The sequence below is a fragment of the Falco punctatus genome (genome assembly GCF_963210335.1).
Source record: "Falco punctatus genome assembly, chromosome: 8".
Lineage (NCBI taxonomy): Eukaryota > Metazoa > Chordata > Aves > Falconiformes > Falconidae > Falco > Falco punctatus.
In genome coordinates this window covers 14948775-14973907 of record NC_137588.1, presented here as the reverse complement: position 1 = coordinate 14973907, position 25133 = coordinate 14948775, and the positions used below count along the sequence as shown (strand labels likewise).

The 25133-nt window shown below is 41.1% G+C and overlaps 1 protein-coding gene across 5 annotated transcripts in view; it reads left to right on the top strand.

Annotated features, from left to right (window-relative positions):
• The window catches only part of PARD3B (par-3 family cell polarity regulator beta), a 412825-nt gene that overhangs the window by 325284 nt on the left and 62408 nt on the right, over nt 1-25133 (top strand). For all 5 annotated transcript variants that reach the window (XM_080400254.1, XM_080400256.1, XM_080400255.1 and 2 more), the window contains one exon: nt 5359-5655. In XM_080400254.1, the coding sequence (XP_080256380.1) occupies nt 5359-5655 (297 nt within the window). The remainder of the gene's footprint in view (nt 1-5358; nt 5656-25133) is intronic.

Sequence of the window (25133 nt, the reverse complement as noted above, 5' to 3'; positions counted from 1 at the left end):
AACAGAAAAGATTAGAATAGGATACATGTTTGAATGCTATTGAGGAAAAAGATGGGTCACAGGAAAAAAAAAAAGGGCATTGCTTGATACAGCACTTCTGGCTGCTTGTGTGCAAAGGTTGTGTTTTTACAGAAACACAGCTAAGGGAAGTTCATGTAGTTGTCGTGTAGTGATTTAACTGAAGAGCATGATGTTCAGGTGGCGGAAGAGAGCAAGCAGAATTGATATGGGATACCCAAAAGGAAATACATCTCACTTCCCTTCATTCTGTGTGAGTTTTTCTTTTCCCTTTCCCTCATCAGGAAGTTTGTAGAAACTTTAGTGCTACACTAAATTGTTCACATGGTGACCTGTGCCTCTCCTCATATCTGATTTCACTGCCAGCATCGTGGTGCTGAGTGACATTTTATCTTTTTGTCACAAATTTGCACCAGTTGTTTAACCAGACCCATCCTGCACTGTGAGTTTGGGGCAATCTTGTAGTAATTGTTCAGTAAGCTGGTCGCTATGATAGTTGTGTTGATTTGGAAGTTGTGTTGGTTTTCTGTTTGGTGGGGTTTTTTGTGATGGGGAGTAGATACTGCTGTTTTAGATACGGAGATATGCAGAGGGAGGTGCAGAAAGGGTAAACAGCGAGAGTGGGATATAGCAGAAGTAGCCTGCTTAGCATGGTCGGCAGAGCATTGTAGGAGTGATGGAAGGAACAGCACATTCATTTTTTTTGTACCTCAGTGTAGAATTACTGGGCACCCACTGGGATATGCTATAGAAAAGCCAGCTTTAAAACTGGGTGAAAACATGATGCTGAAATACAGGAAGGTATTTAAAACTTTACAAAATTGTGTAGAAACTTCAAAGCTGGAAAACATAAGAGAAGGCATGAAAGGACAGGTAAATAGAAAGAAAAGGCACCTGTCTAATTGTTTCCCTATATTTGAACATTTGGATTGAAATGAAAAAGAGATCACTGAGCAAATTTCATAGATTTGCGCGGAAGAGTGAAAAGGAAACAAGAAATATTAATGCAATTATAATAGCTGTATTGAAAAGAGGAAACAGTGATTGTGAAGAATTTCACATAACCTCATATTGACTGGTCTGTATAATATAGAATGGAAATAATTGTTCTTGAGCAGGTTTGACTTATTATAGTGGCAGTGATTGAAGACTGCATTCTTAAGGAGAAGTTGAAGAAACTAGGCTTATTCACAGGAACAAAAGAAAATTATGGTGACCTAATTCCAGCTTTTGCTGTGCAGAATATACCAGTATTGATAGCAGGACAAATTACTCTCACTGTCAGACATGAAAGCAAGAGTCACGTGATACTGCTGTGCTGCACTACTCTTGCTTTCAAATAGGTCTTAAATACCTAGGGGACAGGTGATGTATTGGTCCAAGGAACATTATGGCTCATCATTTTCTGAGAAACTGCTGTGACCCTTCTTGGGACTGTGCGCTGTGCCTTGTGCACTGATATGTGATTCCTTGAAATGCAGTGTCCTCCCATTTTTCTGCCTGTATCATCCCACGTGGAGCTGTGTCTGCTATGAAACTTGTACCTCATACGATATATTCCTGCACTGAAATCTGTGTTTAGGCTTTTTTGGTCACTAATTGAGGGAGAAGCCCTCCATATTCCCAGGTTTTTAAGAGTTAATCTGGAAGACAGCAACAATCTCAAAGTGCTTTATGCATTTTAGTAGAAGAGCAGGGTGATCAGAGGCAAGGACTACTGCCAGGCTGACAGTTATTGGGTGCAGGAGCTAACAGTTATTTGTGTGATTTATTTTTTAAAATAAATAAATAAATAAATAAAATAGTGCCTTCATTTTTTACATTTCTGACATAATCCCATGTGGGACATGTAAAATATTAATCCTCCTGCAAGAGGGTTTCTCTTGAAGTGCCTGTATGTATAAAAGATGGAGAACAGCAGCGTAGACCTCCCTTCCTGCTTCATTGATGTCTGATGCCTTATTTGCAATGGAAATCCACCCCATGCTTGTAGTGATGAGTGCTCTCAGATGATGAGCTACCTGAAAAGGCTGGGTTTTATATGAATGGACCAAGACAGAACTTTACCCCAAATTCCTTTATGTGAATGATGAACATGGTGTTTCACTCAGGGACATGGGCTCCCTCCACCACTCCTGGCTGCATAATCTGTCTTTTATCTTTATTCACAAACCCTTGGAATGGCTTTGCACACTTTCAGCTGCTCTCTTAATTAGTACTCATGTGCTAACAGTATTTTGTGGTTTAGATAGAAATGCATGCTGACCACTGCTTTTAGTTTCTGATTTCATATACAGCTCCTCAGTGTTGACTTTCTCCCCATGCCATTGTCCATTGCTTTATGAAGAAAAGCATGACTTTTACCAAGGACAGTACCAGTGTCACCGTTAGTTTTACAAAGAATAAAAGTTGTATGTCCTCTTGTTCTGCAAATGCCATTAAACTCTCGCTGTCCTGACAAGCCATCAGCCAGCTAAGCCAGGGCCATCAGCAGTAAAATGAGAGGGTATGTGCCTTACTAATTGAATTTACCATGTATTGACACGAGGCTGTGCCCTCCATAACAGTCTCCAATAAAATCTCCCTTGTGGATAGAGTCAGAATTGTGCAGAATCAAAGGCTCATTTTGAAGTCTGCAACTTCTTCAAGACACTGCCTTACCCTGGGTGAGGTTGCACTTGAGGATAGCGCTCATCCTGACCCCAGGCAACCATTTCAATACAAATAGGGAGTGTGTGTGCATGAAAACCTGCAGCAACAGAGAAGTGGAGTGAAGGTTATGGGAGGAAGACGTGATCGTACAGGAAAGAGAAGCTCTGAGAAGAAAAAAGGAGAAATTCTTAGGAATCGTTAGGAAGCCTCAGTGTAGAAACCTGAGAGGTGTTAAAGATGTCGACAGACCGTAGCTTATTTCTTACGGTTCTTTCAGCTCCAAGAACTACTGTAGTAAGGCTTTGTGAGTATTTTTAATTATATCTTAAGAAAAATTAAAGAAGATTAGCGAAGGGGCTGGGATCAGAAACTTTAGGAAAAGTAGGAATGGTGTATTAGGAAGATACTGTTCTCTTACATGGTCTTTATAGTGAAATATTTCATGGAATATCTCAGGTTGGAAGGGACCCATAAGTATCATCAAGTCCAACTCCCTGTTCCTTTCAGGACTACCTAGAACTACACCATATGACTAAGAGTATCATGCAGTTGCTCCTTGATCCCTGACAGGCTTGATGTCATGACCACTTCCCTGGGGAGCCTGTTGAAGTGACCGACCACCCTTTCTGTGAAGAAGCTTTTGCTGATGTCCAGTCTGAACTTACCCAGATGCAGCTTCATTCCATTTGCTCATGTCCCATCACTGGTCACCAGAGAGAGGAGATCAGCACCTCACCCTCCATGGCCAACATCCAGACCCCTTGACTGCAATGAGGTCACCCCCCTGACCTTCTCCAAGCTAAACAAACCAGCTGCTCCTCCTTGCCTTCAAGGACTTTCACCGTCGTGTCATCCTCCTCTGGACATGCTCTAATACTTTGATGTCCTCCTTATATTGAGGGACCCAAAACTGCACACAGTACTCTGCACACAGTACTTGTGGGGCACACAGTACTCAAATACTAGAGGAGAAAGGTCATCTGCTTCCCTGAGGGAAGGCAGAGTGGATAGTGATCACACACACACACACACCCACACACACACACACACACACACCCACCCACCCACCCACCCACCCACCAGCTGTCAAGGACTGTGACATACGCAGGCTCAGGCTCATCCCGTTGTAAAGTATGACTACATTTTCAGTGTTTAAAAACTAGCATCACCCCTAGATATGTCCTAGCATGGTTAATGGAGAGGTGTAACTGGAAAGCATGTGATACACATTGGGGTACTCCAGTATATGTGTAGAAAGGCATGTTGTTCTCATTAGACTTATTTGTGAACCTTTTTAACTGCAAATTATTTGAGAAGTATTAGCATTTATTTTGATGATACAATTCTAATGAAACAAAATAAATGGTATGAATCCCATTCTGCACTTAATAGCTCCTGTCTGTCAGACTGGAAGCTCCCAATGTGCTCATTTATTTCTCTAGGGAATCACTTTTTCCATGCCTTTTAGACTTTCTCCGGAACATCTTCATTTTTCACCGTGCAGAGTTCTGAGGCCATTATGTTTCATTGGGGTAACCAAGTCTGCTAGACCCTTTTTTACTTACTCTCCTATGGTACAAAATATACTGTCCTTTCTACGCTGCTGCTATGCTTCAGATACAGTCAACAGCAAATGTTGACGACTTCTGTCAGGCACTGCATCTCTGTATCTATCTTCCGTTCTTTGTTTCTTCCTCCATGCTCCATTATTTTCTGTAAATGATATTTATTACATACTGTGGTCAGCATTCTGCCAGATCCATCTCACTGCATTTAATTATACTGTGTTGAAGGATAGCTGAGCACTTAACAGAAGTTGCATGCTCACAGAGCCTTGCTATAGGGTTGGGTTTTTTTCTCCAGCATGAACGTTGAATCATTGAATATCAGCTGAGGTTGAAATTTACCTGAATATGTTTTACTATTCCAAAGAGATTACACAATGGCCCTGATTAGCAGCAGCATTTTGTAATACCACTTAAGGCTTTATCACAGTGGAGTACTGCCAGTAATTGTCTTTAATTCACTTATATGTACCAATTCATCTCTGTCAGGTTTCTATTAATTTCTTTGCTGTTTTACTTTGTCCCTATCCCCTATATAATAAGGTGCGATTTCCACATTTACGTAGCCAAAATAAATAAAAATAAATTAAATCTTCAGCAAATTGATTGTGGACCTTTGATTTGAGACAACTGTGCCATCTCTCCATTTACGTTCACATTTAATCCACTTTTCACAAGTTAATGTATTTAGGAGAATCTAGGTGGGTCAAGTGACCAAGGGACAGTACCAATTTTACTGGCTAATTTAGATAAAAAGTTTCGGATTGAGTTAGGTATATTAACTGCAAAGTGGAGGGTAGGTGTAGAATTAAAACTGTATGTGTTCACGCATACACACATGCACATGCATACTTGTGAAAAGCCACACTATATTCAGCATTAATTTTTTTTCATCAGAATGATGACCATCCTTGGTTATAAAGGTGATTGCCAGAGATGAAGAACAAACTCGCTGCATGCACAATTTTGTTTTATCTGGCATCGGTTTCACAGTGTACTGGAAGATCTGTCTGAACAGTTGGGTTTCGGGGTTGGTGCTCCAAATTTGTGTGATGAATCAGTGTCTGTGGTTGCTGTTGAAGCATATCCAACTGTATATTTCTTTTTTCTTTTTCATTGTTAGGATTGGTGCAAAGCATCAAGAGTTACGGCAAAAGCAGCTGAGAGGCCTGAGTGATTATTCTACTGGTCCTGGAGGACCTGACATTGATGATGATGAGGTGGATCCAAATTACGCCAGAGTAAACCACTTCCGAGAGATTTATCCTGCAGCCAGCATCTACAGGCCATCATCACCAGCAGTAGCAGAAACCTTTGTATATCCACATGATTCTTCTTCCGCACCAATGGAGAGGGAGCACTTGGAAGGACTGTATGCAAAAATAAACAAGCAGCACTACCCACAGACCCCGGGTGACAGGTAACGTTGCCACTTGGCATTACAAACAGTGATAGCTTGGTGGGGTGGGGAGGGAGCCTGGGGCTGGAGGAGGAGGGGGTGGCTGATCAGATACTCCAAACCCCTGTCTTTACTGACTACAAAGCCATGGATTTCCTCTTAACCAAAAACATGATTTGCTGCAGCAGTACCCCCAAAGCATTTGAGCAAGGCAGCAGTCAAACAGAAATCATTAAAAGGAAAGTCCATATTTCACAAACAGAATGAATGAACTGACTCGAGTCCAATTCCTGCACTGCTGAGAAAGTGCTTTTTCTTTTTTCACTCAGGAAAAGTTCTTACCCTGCAGCAAAAATAATCTCAGTTTTCAGATCTCTTTCGATCCTGCTGATCATCAAGTGCCTATTAGTAACAGGTTTTGTATGATAGCATGATATATTGCATATATTTATGGTTCCGTTTTCCCCAGCTGTGTGATATTACACACTTTCAATTAGGTTGGGGAGAGGACTGGGAATCATGGTATTTTTATGCAGACTGTGAAGTGTGGCTTCACAAGACTGATTGCCTTTCTCAGCCTTTCCAATAACCAAGTGGGAAGGAAAGAGCAATTTTTAACCCTTACTGTCAAGCTTCCAGGTTGATAACATTGAAGAAAAATGTTCACGTTTTTCCCCGGGTTAGAAAGAAAACAGAAATTCTTTTGAGTTGATGATGTACCCGCCATTATGATGATTTTAAAACTGGTTGCTTCTGGAATTTGGGGCTAAAAGAATGTAAGACTTCATTATTATCATGGCGTTAATATATTGATGTTGTTTTTTTTCAAACCAATGTGTGAATGGGTCAGCAAGATACACAAGTCTATGTGAAAAGAAAAGCTGACAAAGTAAGACATGGACTTGAGGAACTGTTCACGCTTGAGTTTGTATTACAACCTGTAGTGTCTCCCCATAGCCTCAAACTGTGCTATGTGATAACACACTTGTTAATTTTGGAGAAATATCTGAACACAGATATGGGAGTGTTTTCAGTTTGTGGCATCATAGTACTTTAAAAGCATCTACAGAGTCATTGATATAAATAGTAATAAAACACTTGTGACATAAATCTGAATTTGTAGCAGGGAATGGGCTAAGTATCTCTCAGTTTCATCTAAATACAGTGTGGTAGAGATCTTTCCAAACATAATGACATGGCTAATTTTTTTCTTCATATTATTAACTCTTCTCCTACTTCGTAAAGGTGAAAAGGGTGAAATAAGAGGTAGTGACTGCAGCTTTTCACCATCTAACAGGTTTTGCTTTACTATAAAAGTCTTGAGGGAATTGTCACCGAAGTTGTATGATCATTTGTATAGCAAAGGGATCAGAAGTTGAGTTCACTCAATAGAGCAAGATCTGAGAATTCCTAGTGGGAGGGAGTCTAAATCCAGGTTCATGTATTTTTTCAAATATAAATATATACAGGTGTAACTCAATTGGAGTGAGACGTTGTCATAAAGGTTGCTTGAGAATTTAACAGGACTTTATAGCTTTACATTTTAAAAATGTCATCATTGTTGAAGTGTGGTCTATACATTGTTTTTCCATGCAGCAAAAAGAAATGCTCGTCTTTCCCTCTGGCCTCTTTTATTCGATTACTGGTATTGTGGTTGTAACTACACTGAATGAACTCTTGACTTGCTATGTGGACAAGATTCAAGTCCCAACCAGGTTTGGATTTGGTGTTGGGATCCTGGATTTTAGTGTGGATTTAGCTGTAATCGCACGATAGCATGATAACCCGGTGAAAAACTAAAGCCAGAATATCTAACACTGGAGAAAAGTTACCTCATATCTGAGGCCCTGATCAGAAGTCACGCTGAGAGGCTGTTCCATCTGTGTTGATTCTGTACTGAAAGACAAACAGTCCACAACAACTTTGCTTTGTTGAATTTCTCAGGCTTGTAGAGGCTTTTTAACCAGATTAGGAAAAAATAGGAAACGTGGGATCCTTATTAGGCTGCCTTTGTTCTTTTTTAAAATCTTTCTTGCCTTTGTCTCAGAGACAAGAAGGTTGTTGTTATTCGCTAGCAGAAATGTGCCAAATGTCAATAATTTTATGTGAACTTACGCAGTGGGTCATGAGGTCTCAGCCAGCAGTTGCTGAATATAGTGGCAACTTCAGGCAAGGAAATCTTTCTGTGCTAAAGGGAGACTATTGAAAGGAGAAAGAGATGTGGAAAGAAAAATCCCTGGTTAACATGTTAATTACAAAAACAAATCTGCTTTCAAGGGTCAAGTATGAAAACTACCTTGTCTGCCTCAAAATGATGGGAAAGGGCTATAATGGATGCTTATTAGCTGAACCGAAGTTATTTTGTGTTTGCAGGGCTGAACATTTATCAACACATTTGTCATGTAATAGCTCATGCCTCTGTCTTGCTAACGCATGCATGCTCTCTCTCAAAAGTTTTGCTATTAATTTTACTTTAGATGGATGGCTTTTTCTCCCACCTCTGACTCTCAACTTGTAATATAGTGTGTGGAGACTTGATCAGCAACTAGAGTAAATGGGGTTTGGGGTGGGAGGGGGATTTGAACACAGAGAGAACAGATGATTTCGTTTCTGTCTGGAATTCCAGTTATGTGTCATTATGGTAGAAAATTTAAACTTATCATTTGAAACAAGAAGTTTATTTTTATTTTTATTTTATTTTATTTTTGGAGAAGAATGTATTAACAATTATTAATGCCTTCTAAAATTTGGAGGCCACTTGTAAAGTAAGAAGGTTAGTGCTGTTCACAATTTGTGCACACATACCTTCCCTTTTCTGATCACCAGAATCCACTGAGTGTTCCTTGTTCATTCTTCTCGGTAGATTTGCATTTTTAACTGAGATCTCCCTCAGTATGCCGAAAGGCCACAGGCTGCACATGTATGAAGTCTGTTGCTTTAATCATTATGAAGTATGTTTGCTGCCTCCAAGCACTGCTCCTCAGGGCTCACACAGACCTGCTTCACATTGCTCTTTGCATACTAACGTCTCCTTTACCTACATGCTTGCATCTGGCATCTCAGGGGTTTTCTGATTTGGATTTTGGCGGGGGGGGTGTGGGTGTGGGGGGGGGCGGGCATGCTTTGTGTTTTATTTGTAACCGTTCTGTAACGTTCTTCTGCACTGCTTCACAATTGTTGATTTTCATTCTGAATATAACTATATTCAGTGAAATAGATGTAATTTTTTGTGTATATTTTGCTGAAAGCTTTGGAATTCTTAACTAAGAGAGGTGCTATATAAATGTAAATTGTCCTTATTAATGAATATAGCAAAAGCATTAGCATGATCAGTGTATTCTGTGAATGTTAAAGAGAGTGAAAAAAAATTAGCTGGCAAAATCACACTTTTCTTTGTAAATCAAGCATTTTTCTGTTTATTTCTAATTAGCCACAATTTTTCTGTAATGCAAATGGCATCCCAAAGGATGGTGCAGCCTGCACAGCTACCTTGTGCAGCTGGGGAACTTGCAGTCAGGATCTTTGCCTGAGACACTTACGTTTCCCCTGCCTGTGGCAGAGACTGGGTGATCTGTGGCCCATATGTTCCTGAAACAAGTGGTAAGTCACATCTCTCTGAGTTTAGTCATCAAGGTTGTGCCATGACAGTGCGAAGTTGCACCATGGCAGAGTCTAGGTGTCAGACCAAAGCCAAAAGAGCATATGCACAACACTATTATCACTCTAAATGTCAGGCATGTCACATGGTGCAACCCTTTCTCACGTTTCAAATAAGCAATTTCCTCTTTTTTTCCTCCTTTGAACATGGTGCTGTCAAGAATATCCAAACACTCAGAGTACATCTCCGGAAACATTCTAGAGACTTTGCTCAACTTGTTTCCTCAGCCCAGAACTATGAAGCATTTGAAGTCTGATGCCAAACTCATTGCCAAATATAATTCTTCATTTATTTATGTGTCTTATCTTGGGGAATTTCAAAGTGCTGGTCTGACAAAAATGAATACAGTTTTCCTTTGTTTAGTGAGAATAGATACAGAGCTGTATCGCATTGCAGATTTTAAAAAATACTAATAAAAATTCCAACACTTTTATTACATAGGAGTAGAGTCTAAAGCCACAGTCCAATCCAGCTTTCCATTTTTTGGAGATGCTGTGTTGGGTCCCACTGTGCAAAACCTTATCCTTAATTAATTAATTGAAAAATGGATTTTCCTTATTTCAGGGCGAAAGTTTCCTTATGGAAGTCTTTCAGAATGTTCAGTCTAGCAGCATACAAAGTTGAAAATGGGGAAATGAAACCCATACGTCTTTGCAACCCTAACTGTACCACTCACATCCCACTTTGAGAGCTGGCCAGAGTCATGAGAAAGAGGGGCATACATTGAGCAGTCTGCTTCTCCCTGGAAAGGATCAAAGGAAAAAATTCCTCTGTGTCCTGAGAAACTGAATGGCAAGTTTAAGCTATGTGTAAGCCTGAGAGAAGAGCAAAAAAAGGGTCTGGAGTTTTGCTAAATTTAGCAAAGGGAGCATTTTTTACTAAAAAATGGGCATAAATGCTTGACTTTTGGGCAGGTGTAGGTCACTCCCATCCTGCTCAATCCAAGGCCACAGGAATCCAGAGCTGCAGACAAAAAGCTTTGTTCAAGAAGGGCAAGTTAGGGTTGCCCAGGTATGTGTCATAAGCTAGAAACTGAAGTGTTCTTGTTCTCAGTTCAGAGTACTGTGGGCATTGCTCATGGTATGTCCATTTACAGCACCTTTTATTACTGACTAGTAAAAAAGCAGTCCGCTGCTGTAAAGCAGATGATCCTTTACTCAAGGATGATTATTCTTTAAGATGGATGTCATGGAGGCAAGGTAGAAATTGAATGAGGCTGTGTAATATTTATGTACCCTTTGCCACTGTACCTTGTGTTAGAGTAGAAAGAGAATTATAGTTATGCATTGGCATATTTTGATTTACAAAATGTGACAAGTCATGAGCAAAGCATGTACTGTCTCTTACCATATAGCCCCTTCTGCTTGGTGTCCCAGAATCATCTACAGTTTCCCTGTTGCATACTACCTGACACCCCCTAAGACTTTCCTCCGATTCCTCTGGAATTTACTCTTTCTGAAACACCACAGGGCCTTCTGAACGATTGGCTGCAGTCTGTCACTATTCACCATAATGTTAAAACCAGAAACTTAATGTTTCGCAGCTTACTGTCCTTCCTGGCTGACAAATTTCTGACAACAGTTAAATTCAGACTGGCATTGGTGAGTACAACAGAGGCTTGGTGGTTGCTGGGGGCTCTTAAGTAGAGGTGTCCTGCCCATGGAAGCAGAGCAGTCCAGAAACCCCTTTTGCCACCAGTTCGACAGGAGTGTAGGCTGTGTCACTGGAGTTACCCTTGTATTGTGGTTTTTTGCTCCTGATACTATTTGCAATTTTCTTGCTCAGAAAGGACTAATGTGTGCTGCGTACTCACTGTGCTAACTAGGGAAAATACTGAGTAACTGGACTTCCTGGGACATGTTTAAATGAGCCCTTGCTGTATTTCCCACCTATGTGGGGAAAAAAATAATCTACTGGTAGTATTCAAGAAAAACTACAGAGAGAGTTCAAAGTGCTGTTTTGCAGGTACCCCTCATCCAGATCTTACAACTTTGGGATACTAGCCATATCATTCAGTTCTCATGGAAACCCCACATTTCATGGAACTCAGGTGACCCTGAGCATTTTAGAGTGTGTCTAAACAGAGGGAAGTTGTCAGACTTTAACCAGAGCAGAGCTGCTGCTGCCATGTAGTGTGTGCATGCTTCTTCAAGGCTGTGCATTCTTCAGCAGAAATAAAATCTGTCAGGAACAGTCACAAATCTGCCTGCGTCCATCCTGCCTGCTAGGGTTTGCATTTGGATCACCTCACTTATTGACAGATGTGTAAAATTTTATATACTGCACTCCCACAAGTCCCTTGTGACTGTCCTGCTGCAGATGCTGGTGAGCCTGAGTTTTGGCAGCTGTGTTAAGCATTCAGGTTTGCAGTGGTGTTTTGTTTTTTTTCCCTCCAGCCCTGTCTCTTCTTATGTGATATATTATTGCATGGAATTATTTTACGTTTAATTCTGCCTATTTATTGGTAAAGTCTCATTCTTTCAGTCGTTTGGATGCAAATGCAAAAGATAGGTCCCTGGAGAAAAAGCAGGTCTGTTACTGGAAGATGAGACCATACCAGAGGATACAGAGTGAAATGCAGATGGTGTTGTCAGCCTCTTAAATGTACAAATAAAGACAAAATGAGATCGTCCATGCAGCTGGAATGAAATCATATGGCCTTGCATGTGTTTCTGCCATAGCCTATTTCCTAGTGTGAGCAAGAGATGCTGAATTTTGTCTTACGCAGGATGTTGTTTGACCAAAAGCTCATGCTTGCTCCTTTAATCAGCAGCAGAATATTGTGTATATGTATTAACTTTTCACTGCACAATATTTTTTTGACAAAACACCATTTAATTTTACATGCCAATGTGCATGTATGGTTAATTAAGAAGCCAGGATTGACTATAGGGCTGGTAAGCTCCAGGAGAGAGAGAGGAAGATCATTACACTTCTGCTTATAGATAGCTGTTTGTGAACCAGCTGATAATGTGCAAAATTAAGATTTCGTAAGTGGCATTTTAAATGAGTGGTTAATGGCTGAAGATTAATTAAACAGTCAGAATTGTTCAAAAGAGAAGCTGTTAAAATCTTGGTTATAAGGCCAGTCACTTCCATACTTAAAAGCGCAAACCCTATTATCATGTGAAATTTCCATTTAGCAGGCAAGCAATGTAACTAGGATATTTTCCTTGAACAAGGAAGTCTACCTTGCTGTGGATATGCAGGATGAATGCAGCATTGTGTGCTGTATTTTCTTCTTCCTAATTCATAGTTGTCTGGTAGTAGTGCAGACAGAGAAATGCATTTCCTCTGAAGATTTGGTAATCTTAAATAAAACTGCTAAATCTTATTTTAATTAAAGTGTAAGGGACATGGTTAAATCTATTTTCCCACTACTCTCCAGTAGTCTGTTATACTTCATACACTTTAGGGTTTTCAAAGTGCCCAGCCTTCCATTGCTCCAGGTTGTCTTCTGTCAGGATGAGGCTCTTTGGCCGCATCATTAGCCTTGCAGAGTTGCTCTAGCTAAGCGGGGGTGGGACGAAGGTATTTTTCAGTTGGGTTTATTCTGTACTGCAGTTCTGGTTAAATGATGAATGTTAACCTTGTCCCATTTCCCTGACTGAAGAGAAACAAGCAGAAGGTCGTTAATGCTGCTCGCAGTTGAGAGGCTTGGCCTTCCAGCAAGTCCTTTGCCAAGAAACTGTTTGTTTTTCTTTTGTTTTCCTTTTCAGCCCAGTTCCCAATCTTTTAGTTAACTATCTGCTGGTTTTGCCCCAGCTTCTTACCATCTCCTAGCTTCTGGATATGCAGGTAGTTCCAGAGAAGGCCCTGATGACTTGGTCTTGTGCGAGCTTTGCTCTGTAGCCAAGTGTAAGATGAATCTACATTGCTGATCTCGGGGAGCTCGTGCCCTACCCAAAGCCATGACTACCTGCTACTAGTCAAATGGAAGAAAGGGATTCTTTCCTTCACTGTAGAGATAATCTTGGTTTAGTAAAACTGACCGGTAGATGAGGGTGTGGGATTTTGTTGTTGTGGGATTTTTAAAAAATAGTCAAAGTTTAGTGGGAGACAAGGAATAGTTTCCCAGAAATCTTAAAGCAATGAACAAAAGGTTAAGTTTGGAGAAGCGGGGGAAAGGGCTATCCCTGGACTGCTTCAAAATGCTGAGTAGCTCCAGTTAAGAGAGCGGTGCTATCTGTCTAGTAAGGATGGAGAAGTAATGCTTAAATGTGACAGGGAAAATGGACACAGACTGACTGGAGCCATGAAAAATGTTTTCAGTGTCTTTTCTTATGTTTGAGGCTATCCAAGGTCAGTGGGACCTGTGCTAACAGGTTCCTCTGAGCTATAGGTAAAGCAAATGCCCAGCCTTTCTCCTCATTAAGCAGTGAGGAGCATACCTGAGTCCTGAGAGTCTTTAAGCAGCATCCTGCAATTTCTCATACATTCTTAAAATAAACACTCTGTTGGTTTTCTCAGTTCGCCAGGAAAAGCTCCTACACCAGCTGAGATGACTGCAGCATAGAACCATGGGGCACACCTCAGACCTGCCAGCATTGTCAGGTTCTCACCTGGCTGCCACCAGGAACGATACAGTAACTCTGGTGGGGTTTTCCAGCCTGACTGCTCATGTCCAGCCAAAGTCCTTAGATCCCTATGGTACTCATACAGTTTAACTGTGAGTGGAAACTGTTGTCTCCACGCATCCAGGGAATTCTTGCCATACACAGATTTTTCTGCAGTCCCAGTTTATGTGGGGTTCACGCTGGCAGATCTTTTAAGATTTTTCTGCTAATCTTAATTCTGCTGTTCCACAAAGTGACTTAACTCTCAACGTATTAAGACATAAAAGATCTAACAGGGCCACAGATCTGACTTCAGAAGGAGTCGATGGGAACCATCTCGTGGAGGGTTCAAGCATCTAGTAGCAGAGTAAAATGACTGCTCCTAAAAAGAGTCCAGGACATTGCTCCCTGCTTATGTCAAGATGCCAATGGTGAAAGGTTACTCAAGGACTTAGTAAGCAGCATTGCTGACAGCAAGTACAGGGCGAAGCATGAACCAGGTCTTTCAGTTAGCAGAAAACTGTAAAAATTGATGTTGTTTGAAAAGCTGAAAATCATTCAGTATTGCACTAGCAAAAATATTGGGAGGACTGACAAGATGTGATGGAAATGGCTTAATAGGCAACAGGATGCTGAATAAAAAGAGAATAATTGTGATTATTGTCTGACAGCTGTGCAGAGCATACGGTCGATGACAAACTCTAAAACGTGCTATTTTTCAATCCATGATCACAAGTCCACTAGCACAGACAGTAATTCAAGGGGTCATAGTAAGCCGAGAAATAGTTTATTGTTTCATCAGCTCAGGTTGTTTGATGTAGTTAAGTTGGTATATGCTCTGAACCTCTGTGGCAGTCCTTAACGTTCCCTCCTGCAAGGAGACCTGGCACCGTAGGGAGTCCCACGTGTACTGTGGAGCAGTTTCTCTGGCAGGCCACGCAGCAGCAGAGCATTTGTCGACACTGATCAAGGTATCAGTATTGATCTTGGGATGTCTAAGAGAGAATTGTGACTATTTTGTGGAGAGTGATGTTAGCATGTCATGGAAAATGAAGTAAATAACTTGTCTTAAACTACATTGTGGCCTACATCTGAGAGAAGGCGAGGTCTTTCATTAGGACAGAGGGATGTGAGAAAATGATGCTGCTTCAGATAACCATGCTGCTTATCTTTTTTTATCAAAAACTTGTCTTTGACGCCTGGAGGCCATTTTTGGCAAGCAGTGGAGAGTGATTGCATGAAAGGGTTTTTATACTCTTCAGTTGCCTTCAAAATAGGTAGCTGCCCTCATTTTTTCATTCCACCAAGGTGAAGTGGAGAAAACCAAAAAACAGCTCATGATAAAAAAGATGCAAAAGGAGTGAGTGTGAGGTAGCTCTAGAAAGTATTGAAATTGAAATAAATATAACATACTTGTAGAGCAATTGAATGTCCTCTTAATTGGATATTTTTCCTCCCTTCTTGTTTCTCTCCAGTTTCCTCCTTGTGTATCAGGAGGTCAGTGTGACAGTTTTGCAGTGTCATGGTCCTGTGTTGAATCTGCACTCCGGGAGGTTGTTAGCCCCTTCTCTGTAGGGACTTGGAAGCAGTAAAGAGAAATGAGAAGGAACCAATTAATGCTTTAAAATTTCAAACAACATCTTATCGTTCAGTCTTTGACCCATATTTATGGTTTAATTTCTTCATTCGCTTAATTTTAATCATAAATAAAATTTTTCAGCGTAATAGTATCTTAGGGGCATTTCTTCTCAAACCAGTATTAGCTAGAACATGTCCTTCAGCTGTGGAGTTTATCTGTTACAAACACGTCTGCCCTTAGGCTTTGATGCCTACTTAGTCCTGGATATGGTTATTACCTTGTAAATGGGAATCAACCGCAAATCATCATTATGGTATTTACATAAAATGCATGGAAAACAATTATTTTGAGACCAGCCTGTAAGTTTAAGCATAGAACACATTTCTAATGCAAGTATTGTATATGGCCTGGCAATTGAAAAGTAAGCTACAGCATGTCTTCAGAGGAACGAAAACACGTTCAAAACGTGGTCTGTCTTGTGGCGAGGTGGAGAGAGGGCAGCTATTTTCTATGCCTGAGTCACCGTAGCGCTCAGTAGGTGTCTGAAAGGGCTGCTTTAATTGAGCGCTTGTATGCTGTAAGTGTGCTGCTAACCAGGGGACCTGGATTGCTTCTGCTCTGCTCTCAGGTAATGAAGGAGGAGGCCTTCTGCGGCTGGAGTGCCCGGGTTAGGTATCAGCGGATACTTCAGTAACATGACAAAGGGGTGTGAGGTTGTGGAGGAGGGTTGGAGAGCAGCATCAGAGCAATAAACCAGTTCCTAATTGTTACTGATTGTTAGTACACAAATTACAAGCAGTTTGCAGTCCTTCACCTGAATAAGGTGGTGTTTTCTTCCTTTAACATCTCCTGCTGTCTCTGTCTCCGATTTGGAAAAAAAAAAAAAAAAACACAAAAGAAGGCAAAAAACCAAAAACAAACAAAAAAAACCACAGGAGGCAATTATTTTGTGCCTCTGTATACAATGGCAATGTTTAAGCTGCAGCTGCTTCAGAGAGGGGGAGTAAAGGGGACTGGGGGGAAGGGATTGATCTTTTCCTCCTTTTCTCTGTAAATACCACTGTCTGCAGCAGTGGTGGTGCTTTGACCTCTTTGCTACAGAGCTTGAAAAGTCTCTTGCACTTAGTGACATGTTCTGTCTTCCAAAACTGAATAGGCAGAAGTCTAATTCTCTTTCTTTAAGCACTACTGCAAATATATTATCAATCTAAATATGATAAATGCTTGAGAATTCCTCCCAAAATTTAGATTTATTAGTCTGAGCACTGGTATTTTTGTGCATGTCTGTGTGACTTCTGAAATCATTAACAGTATTCTTTCGTACCTTTTCACCTTTAATCAGCACTCTGCCCGCTATCTCATTACTATGAGCTATGGCAAATAGACCAGATGTCTGAGCAGCTTCATTGTTCTGCTGTTTTTCTTTTCAAGATCCTAGCGCACAGATAGATGTTAATTTCTCTTTTGTGTTAAAACCTGCCTCCGAGGAATAAGATTACTAGTGTTCAGTGTTTGGCCGGTAGAGATACTGAGGTCTCATATCTTCTGAATGCCTTGTCTCAGTTAGTGTTTCTGCTAGCTCAGTGCATTTATAGTGGAGGTCTGTTCTTCTGTAATGCCCATGGAACCTTAAATTAATGTCCCCTGACTTTAGGAAACACAATTTTAACACGTTTTCTACATGTTTACTTTATTCCCAGAGTTGAGAAATGATACACAGAGACACCTGCTCTTCCAAGTGGGTGGAAATTGAAAATCGTGCCAAGAAAAATGCTGTTTCTCAGAAAAGATTCAAAATATGCATTGTTTAAAGTGTGGCATAAACAAAACAGATTATGTAAGGTTTGTGGGCCCATGTTTGAGATGAGATCACTCACTCTTAGGTCCATAGCTTCTCTACTAACACTTCTTAGTGCTTACATCTAAAAAGCAATGCATGAGCCACTGGTTTCCCCATCAACTTTGAAAAAGGTAGTTGGGAAGCTACAGGTACTGAAACAGCACAGCTCCCTTCAGTTCTGCTTGAGAGCTGCTGTTGTGCTTGAGTAACACAGCAGTGGCTCCAGACCTTTAAGAAAACACGTTTCTTTAAAATGGGTCAGAAAACAACTGATTGATTTACAGGTAACAAATGTGAACGTGTGTTTACTGGGAAGAAAAGGGACAGTTCACATCTGAATTTAGATAAACACATACATTTGGTAGTGGCTGCTTCATTTCTGTAGATGTAGGTAGCAATGTGATAGTCAGTGTATATGATAAGATTGCAGCAGTTGCCACAGTACATAAAAGAATACAAAAACAGATGAAATCATTAATGCTTTCATATTGTGTCCTGTCTTATTTCCAGTAGTATAGCATGCCTGGTACTTAATGAGCTATATCTTTGAAAGAATCAGCAAGTATGATGTTCTGGAAAACATAAAAATCTGCAACCTTGCATCAGAGACCAGAGCAGTATCTTAGATCTGACTTCTCTTTTTTTTTTAAGTACAAATTGCGTCACTGGTATAGTCACATAAGCTAGAAATTGTATATTTATGTTGCACGATCTTGAAAACCAAATGATAGCATGTGGATTTGTATCTGCTCCTCAGAAAGACGTGTGATGTGCAAGTCCTGTTCCTATCAAAGTGGTAAAATTTCTATTGATTGAGGTGGGAAATTGGAACTGATTCCCCTGCCTGGTTCTCCCTGAAAGAATGATGAAGTGATGTTTTCTTTTCTGTTTTATTCTTATTAGTCTCACAGCCAGATTACTGTAACTTGAGCTTTTTTGCCATACTTCTGCATGACTGTTTTTGTTAACCACTTTTATTACCTTTTGGCCTGTTCTTTGCATCATGCTATTGACAAAATGAGTTTTACGGGTTTTTTTACGCCAAAGTTTAGAGTGTAGAATATGGAAGAAATCCATACAAAAAAAAGTCTGAAACATTAATTGGACTAGACTACAGCATTTAAAGTAACCTATTCTATCGTCCATTTACCTCCCACATGAAATGAAAACTCTATTTTGATCTGAACTGTCACAGACAATTTCTGCACATAAAACACATCCAGAGACAGCTTTCAAATGGAGTTGTCACTTCTTATTTAGCAGGCTGGGGACTCTCTATTGTTGTCAAACCCTCTTTGCAAAAGCATCACTAACATACTGATTTGCACAGTTGTGTGTGAAAGGAGGAATGGTTGCACAGCCTCCATGAAACAAAAAATTGCATGTAGGTACTGGAATCCTCTGCAGCTGAACTTACCTACTGCTTAGGAGAAAATTCCATTTTTCTTTTTTTTTTAATACTATTTTAAGGCAGATTTTCATACTGTGTACTGGTGTGGGGAGCAGTTGTTTTTAGTGTAACAAGGTTTTAGTGCGAATAGTGATGATTAACATTTAAAAGCTAGTAACCAACATTCTGTTATTTTCCCTGACCTCTAAGGGACCAGAAGTTTGGCTTTAATCTCTTCACAAATTTCAAGAATTCTTAAGCAAGTACACTGGGAATATCTCTAAACTGTGAGTACAGAACTGCTGCCTCAGAGTGTATTCCAGACAAGATGCTGAGGCAGGGCTGTAGGGCACTTGTTTCCAGACTGCTATTCTGATGGTGGCCAATGTGACCATCTGTTGAGGCCGGCTGGAAGACCCAGCTACGGCATCACAGAAGAAGACAGCTTAAAAGTTGAGAACTACCGTTCTTCAGACTTTATTTTTATAACATTCAGTTTGCCCTCAAACATGATATATTTTCATAAAATAAATTTGCCTCCTGGCCTCAGTTCTATTCTCATAAATTTATGCTATTGAAATATGCAGTTAAAGAGTAGTAATGTACGACTTCTGTTTTGTTTTCCTCTCAAAGTTGGAAAACGGAGCAGGATTAGGGGGTGAAGAAGTTGGTTAGTGTGATAAGTTGTCCTTTATTGCTGTCTCCCTGACTACTCTATGCAGGATTAAACAGCAAAACACAGGCTAGCAGAATGCTCTTCTGACCTAATTCTGCACCACAACACAGATAGCGGTGTATCTGCTGATCTATCTGATAAGCGTGACTTTGTCAAATCTAGATGTATGTTCAGGAGTGAAAGGAGTGAAACAACAGATGAGGCCCATGAACCAGGGTGTTGCATTTTCTCCAACTGCCTGAATCCTTTAGGTATTTCCACTGCTGCAGCTGGGGTTGGGGGGCAGGACTGGAGGGAAGCCACCTCTTCCAGGGTGGAATCTCCAGAAAAACCAAAGTAAAAGCTTGGAGCCTAAACGTTACTGGTCAAAGCTAATTGCCTATTTTAAGGGCCATCTCTTCTGTAACGAAGCAAGAGATACAGACTGGAAATCACATTCCGATTTCGAAGCTGTGTGCCAGAAGATTTGAGGGTTCTTTGTTCAGTGTGTCTCAGACTCCCTCCTGGAGGGGAACATGATGTCAAGGGGGTTTCTCTGTTCTCACTTTTGCCTGTAAATGTAGTGTATTCATGAATCAATTTTAATGCCTATCCCATGGGGAGCAGTGAATTGCATCAGGAGAAAAAAGGTAGTTTTGTGCATTAATGGAAGAATATACTTGAATGGAGAAAAACGAGGGAAGCAAAAATCTTGTGGTCACTGTGCTCAACTCAGTGATAATGCACATCCATGGGGTTTAAAACCTTGGCCATTGCAGAAGAATACAGCAGATAGAAGCAATTTCTCCTCCTCCTTCTCCCAAGTCTTGGTGGGCCAGCTTGCTTTCCCCTCTCCAGGTGGGACAAATGTACAGAGCTGGATGGGATACAGCATATCTATCTCTCTCGTGCTCCGTGAATGGAGGCTGTGATCCACATTTGTGCTCAGTTGGCAAGCTTATAAAGTTGAGGACTGGAGAAGTGGATGGACATTTATCCTACACTGGAAATAGTAGCTTTGGAGGATGCATTCTCACAAGATATTCTGTATACGCTTTTTACAGTTACCTGTCACCAAAGCAGCTTGGTCCTATTTGTCCAGTAGCTCTATCAAGTTGTTAGTTCTTTTAAATAAATAAATAAAAAAAATCACATTCTGTCTGTAGTGACTTTGAACAGCAGTGAAGCTCATAAACTCTGAAGTTGTCTTTGCAGCCTGTAAAGGCATGTTACATTTGCCTTCTTCCTAAAACACCAAATATTACTGTCAGGCATCCTGCAGACCGGTATTGTTACCGTATTATCTTGCATTCCCCTACCTGCTTTGACTGTTTCTGTCATTCTGTTGTGTGTGGGAACAGGATTGTCTTTTTATTATCCATCTGTGCAGAGCCTGTTGCAAGTTGAGTTGTAACTCTTGACAGATGTTGAAGTGGTGTTTTGTCTGCAGATGTTCCTGAAGCAGTCTTGAAAGATTTGAAGACCATCTCAAAGCTGTGTGGCGATAAGGAAGATACCTGTCAGAAGCTGGAGTGAGGCCACTCCAGCCTACGTTGTTTACCCTGGCCCTCGCTACAGAATTTGGAAAGGTCTTGTACCCTCATGTGTTTGCCTGGCCTTTCAGAGGCAATTTTGCGTGTTCCTCCCCTGTGCTCCAAACCAGCTAGCAAATGGCCTGCTCCAATTCAAAGGTGATGTGCTTAGGTTAATATTGGTGTGTCCTTCTGAGAGCACAGTACCATCCAAAAAACACTTCAAAGCTTGTTTTTCTGCAGGTCTGCCTTCAAAACATGAAGCAAACATGTCCTGCAACAATGCCAATCACTGCTGCTTGAGAATATCCCTAAGTAATGGTCACGCCCTCATTTCAAAGGCAATATATATGGGCCATTATCTGAGCAAATACAGTGCATGTCACTGCAAATCCATTGATGATGATGAATTCTGGTTACTGTTGAGTGCAGCCAGATATGGGATGGTGAGTAAGGGGTAAGAAATTAGCCCTTGAGCTTTGTGGGTTTTTACTCTGTAAACAGGTCAGAGTTTCATAAAAGCTTAAGCAAAATATGAAAAAGAAGAAAAGCTGGAAATGAGTCTCAGGGTAGAGATGGGGAAATAAGGAAGCAAGAAAAGAAGAAGGAATAACAAAACTAAAAAAGCATCCTTTGCGGGGAGGTGGAAATCAGATGAGATTTTTAAAAAGGAAAAAATTAAGGATTTGAATAGTGCTAGGGTCCCTCCACTGTCCCCAGCAGGGCTGGCAAGAGAAGCCTTGAAGAATACCCTCTCAACAGGGTGTTTCAGGAGTGTTCTGAGGCCACAGTGTACACACGTCCTCAGCATCAGTGACAGGTTCTTTTATTTATTCATTTTGTTCATGTTATGAAATAGAGGCAATGGAAGAAGCAATTTGTTTTCTTGGTCTTGATTCGGAATACCTCTACCATTAACTGCTTCCCCCCAACCTTTTCTGTAGTATTCACTTGTCAGCTTTGTCCATGTTCCCCAGGGTGAGATTTCTCCTCGTTTTATAATGAGGAACAGGACTTTCAGACCTTTCTGTGTGTAGCCACCAAAACCAATGTTACAGCCAGGCTCAGCAGCAGCAATGGCAATATGCAATAATAACCATCCCACGTGAGATCTAGATTAACTGCTCCTCTGTTTAGTTCATATAGTGCCTCAACAGCATGATCTGATTTGCTCTTTTCACGTAATCCATCATTAATTATCTGAGTAGGATGGGTTCTTCTGTAATGGATGGAGAAATGGTCTCCCCTACATTCAGAGTGCAGCTTCACTTTCTCCAGCTGCAGCTATGTCACTTGTTTACCATTTTTATTTTAAACGTGGTTTGTTTTTTCAAGCATGAGGATTTGGGGGAGCAGTAATGCTTCCATTTGAAGTGTTACCTTTGAGGCTGCTTTTAAGCAGAGTGGGAACTAAGTAGCAGTTACTGGCTGCAGACCTCCAGCTCAGACCCACACCAGGAGGAGCGGGTGTTTCGGCAGCACGCACAGGCTGTCTCCTCCTCCATCTGAGGAAGCAGCAGTTGTGGCTGCCAGAGAAAGCTTTGGGGCTTGTAGGGGACAGCTGTGGCTCCCACATGGCTCCCATCAGTAGTGGCAGCAAAAGGAGCAGGAGCTGTATTCTCGGCACTCTCCTTCCCCAGGGAGTTCAGGAGAGCAAGTAGGAGCAGCTCTTCGGGGAGGCAGAATTGTTTCCAGGGCTTGTGGAAGGGAGTGGAGGTAGAGTGTTGCACACAGGCAGGGGCTGTCTCCCTCCCTCCCTTCCCGTGCATGAGAGGTGCAGGAGCTCTGCAGCCTCTCTTCCCCAGTCTGATCTTCTCTTTGCAAATTGTCTTCCGCAACCTAAAACATTTTTGGTCCTTTCCTGCCCTCCTCCTCTACCCCGCCCCCCCCAGCCTATTGAAATCTTCCCTGCCTCCTGCTGAACCTTGCTATGCCATTGCTGAATTGCATTTTACCACCCCACAAATGAGAACAAAATAAACTACTTTATCTCGATCATTTGGGCAGCAAAATGCAATTTGCTTGTGTTGCTGCAGATCTTTGAGCCAACTCTAGTCTGGACGCTTTTATCACTTTGCAATCTAATCTGCAGAATATCTCAGATCCTCTTGCACTGGAAGAAAAAAATTTTTAAGACAAAATAAAGCAAAAAAGCCAGCTGTGTACTTGTGCATGCACAGACCCACAGTGATATACATGTACTCATATATCTGTATATGTACATGTATAATAAATAAAAAAATACTTATAACACTTGGAAGGTCCACACCTAACTTGCTAATGTCAGCTACAATTGATAGACAGCTAAGTCAGACTCTTTTTATAGTCCATTTCTAAAATGAAACCATAAATTTTAAAGCCAGTCTTCATCATTGCAGAGAAAAAAGCTTTTCTAGCCTATTGATGAAATATAACATTTGATAGGATTTATGAGGCCCAGATTCAGGAGGATCATTTGCAGAGCACTTAAAGCTCCTTTTTCCTGCCCTTTGCCTTCCCTCCTCCCAAATACACATACCAAAAAAAGCCATTAGTAATGAAAAATTATTAAGGAAGATTTTTTTTTTATTATTCCATACAAATGTCCATTTGAGAGATAGAAAGAGGAAGAAAACAGTTGCAGGGGTTCTTAAAGTAAAGGGGTCTAAGTAGAGCCAGGTTGATTATATGAGGGGAATACTGACTTTTACTAATAAATACACAGTATGATTATTTGCTAATTTGCTAGTACAGTCATATGTAACGTGTGTGTGTATATGTATTTTTAATAGTACCGGATGGAATTTATTTTTTTAATCATATTGCGGTATTCACAAACCAGCCACATAAAGTTAAAAATAAAAATGATACCCAGCTTCTTGGTATCTTGATAAAGTTCCCTTCTGGCTTGTATTACTAGAGTGATAATTTCAGAGGAAAAACATCTTCTGTAACTTGTGATCACAGTATCTGTCAAATGGTAGGAAATGAAGAAAACTGCCAGACAGTGTCAGATTTATTAACAGCTCTACGAAAATCAAAATTAATGCATTTTCTCATCTTTGATGGGTTGAAATGTCCATGTGCTGTACTTACCTTAATGGACAAGCGAAGGAAGTAGCAGTCATCAATTAAGTCTCTCATTAGGCTGACTACAGCGTAATCTGGAGCACATGCAGGAGTACTACGTGCTTACCAGGCTGTACCTCAAAGGTGTTTTGGTTGTTAGGAAGTGCTCATCTCACGGATGCCAGGAGCAAACCAGCTTTGTGCTGCCTCCAGGAACACGCAGCCAGATCCTTGGACCAGGGAGCATGCAGTCCTACAGGAAAGGGAGGGGGACAGCCGTAGAAACCAGCCTGCACCAGTTCTGTGAGGGGAGTTGCTGGCCTGACTTCCACTGGGAAACTGTATTTCCACCTGTTAATAACCAGTCGTCATCCATTTGGGTTGAAAATGCCTATGTAGGAGGTGTGCTGAAGCTGAATTTTTATGGAACACCATGACAGCTGTTTGGGGTTGTTGTTTTTTTTTTTTTTTGGGGGGGGGGGGGCTGGAGGGACAAGATAAGGCGTCGTTTTGTCTGTGTAAAAAGTAATAATAATAAGCATATGATTCTTTCAATAAGAAGCTGTAGTCTTCCCATACGCTGGAACGGGCGTTTTATATTTAGGAAGGGAACACAGCCTAGTCTTACACCAGACTGTGCCTTTTGCCACCCCTTGAACGTTGACAATTTGACTAAGTTATAAGATTTAGAGTACTTCCCACACACATGATAGAAACTTGGCTGCAGACTTCACCAAAAGTGCTTGTCCTGAACTGCCAGATCAGATCCTAGACATGTTTTTCCAGTAGTAGGTTCTCCTGGCTGCAGGACCAGAGAGGTTCCTGGTGCGGGAATGATGAGGTGAGTGGGGCATGACCAGTGTCCCCTTGCCCTTATGTCCCACCTTCCAGGGAAGGAAAGGGTGAGCTGATGTGAATGCAAAATCCTACAAAACGCTGCAAAGGAGTGGGAAGAGAATTGGAACAGAGAAGAGGCAGAATTGCTGGAGCAGCTTAAGGGATGGGGAGAATAAAGAAGAGTGCTTGGTCGGGGCAGAGTTGTGGACAGTATGTGGGTGCTTCAGAGCAGGGAGAAGTTTACCAGTACTGCAAGTGTAATTCTCTGTTAGTGTGTTAGATGTGAACACACTTACTTGAACCAGTGCAGAAAGGAAGAAGTGCTGTTGGGTGTCCCACGCAGCCTGCAGTCTCGTCATTACTGGTAGGCTGCTTTGTGAAAAGCTTCTGGGAGCTGGGTCTGA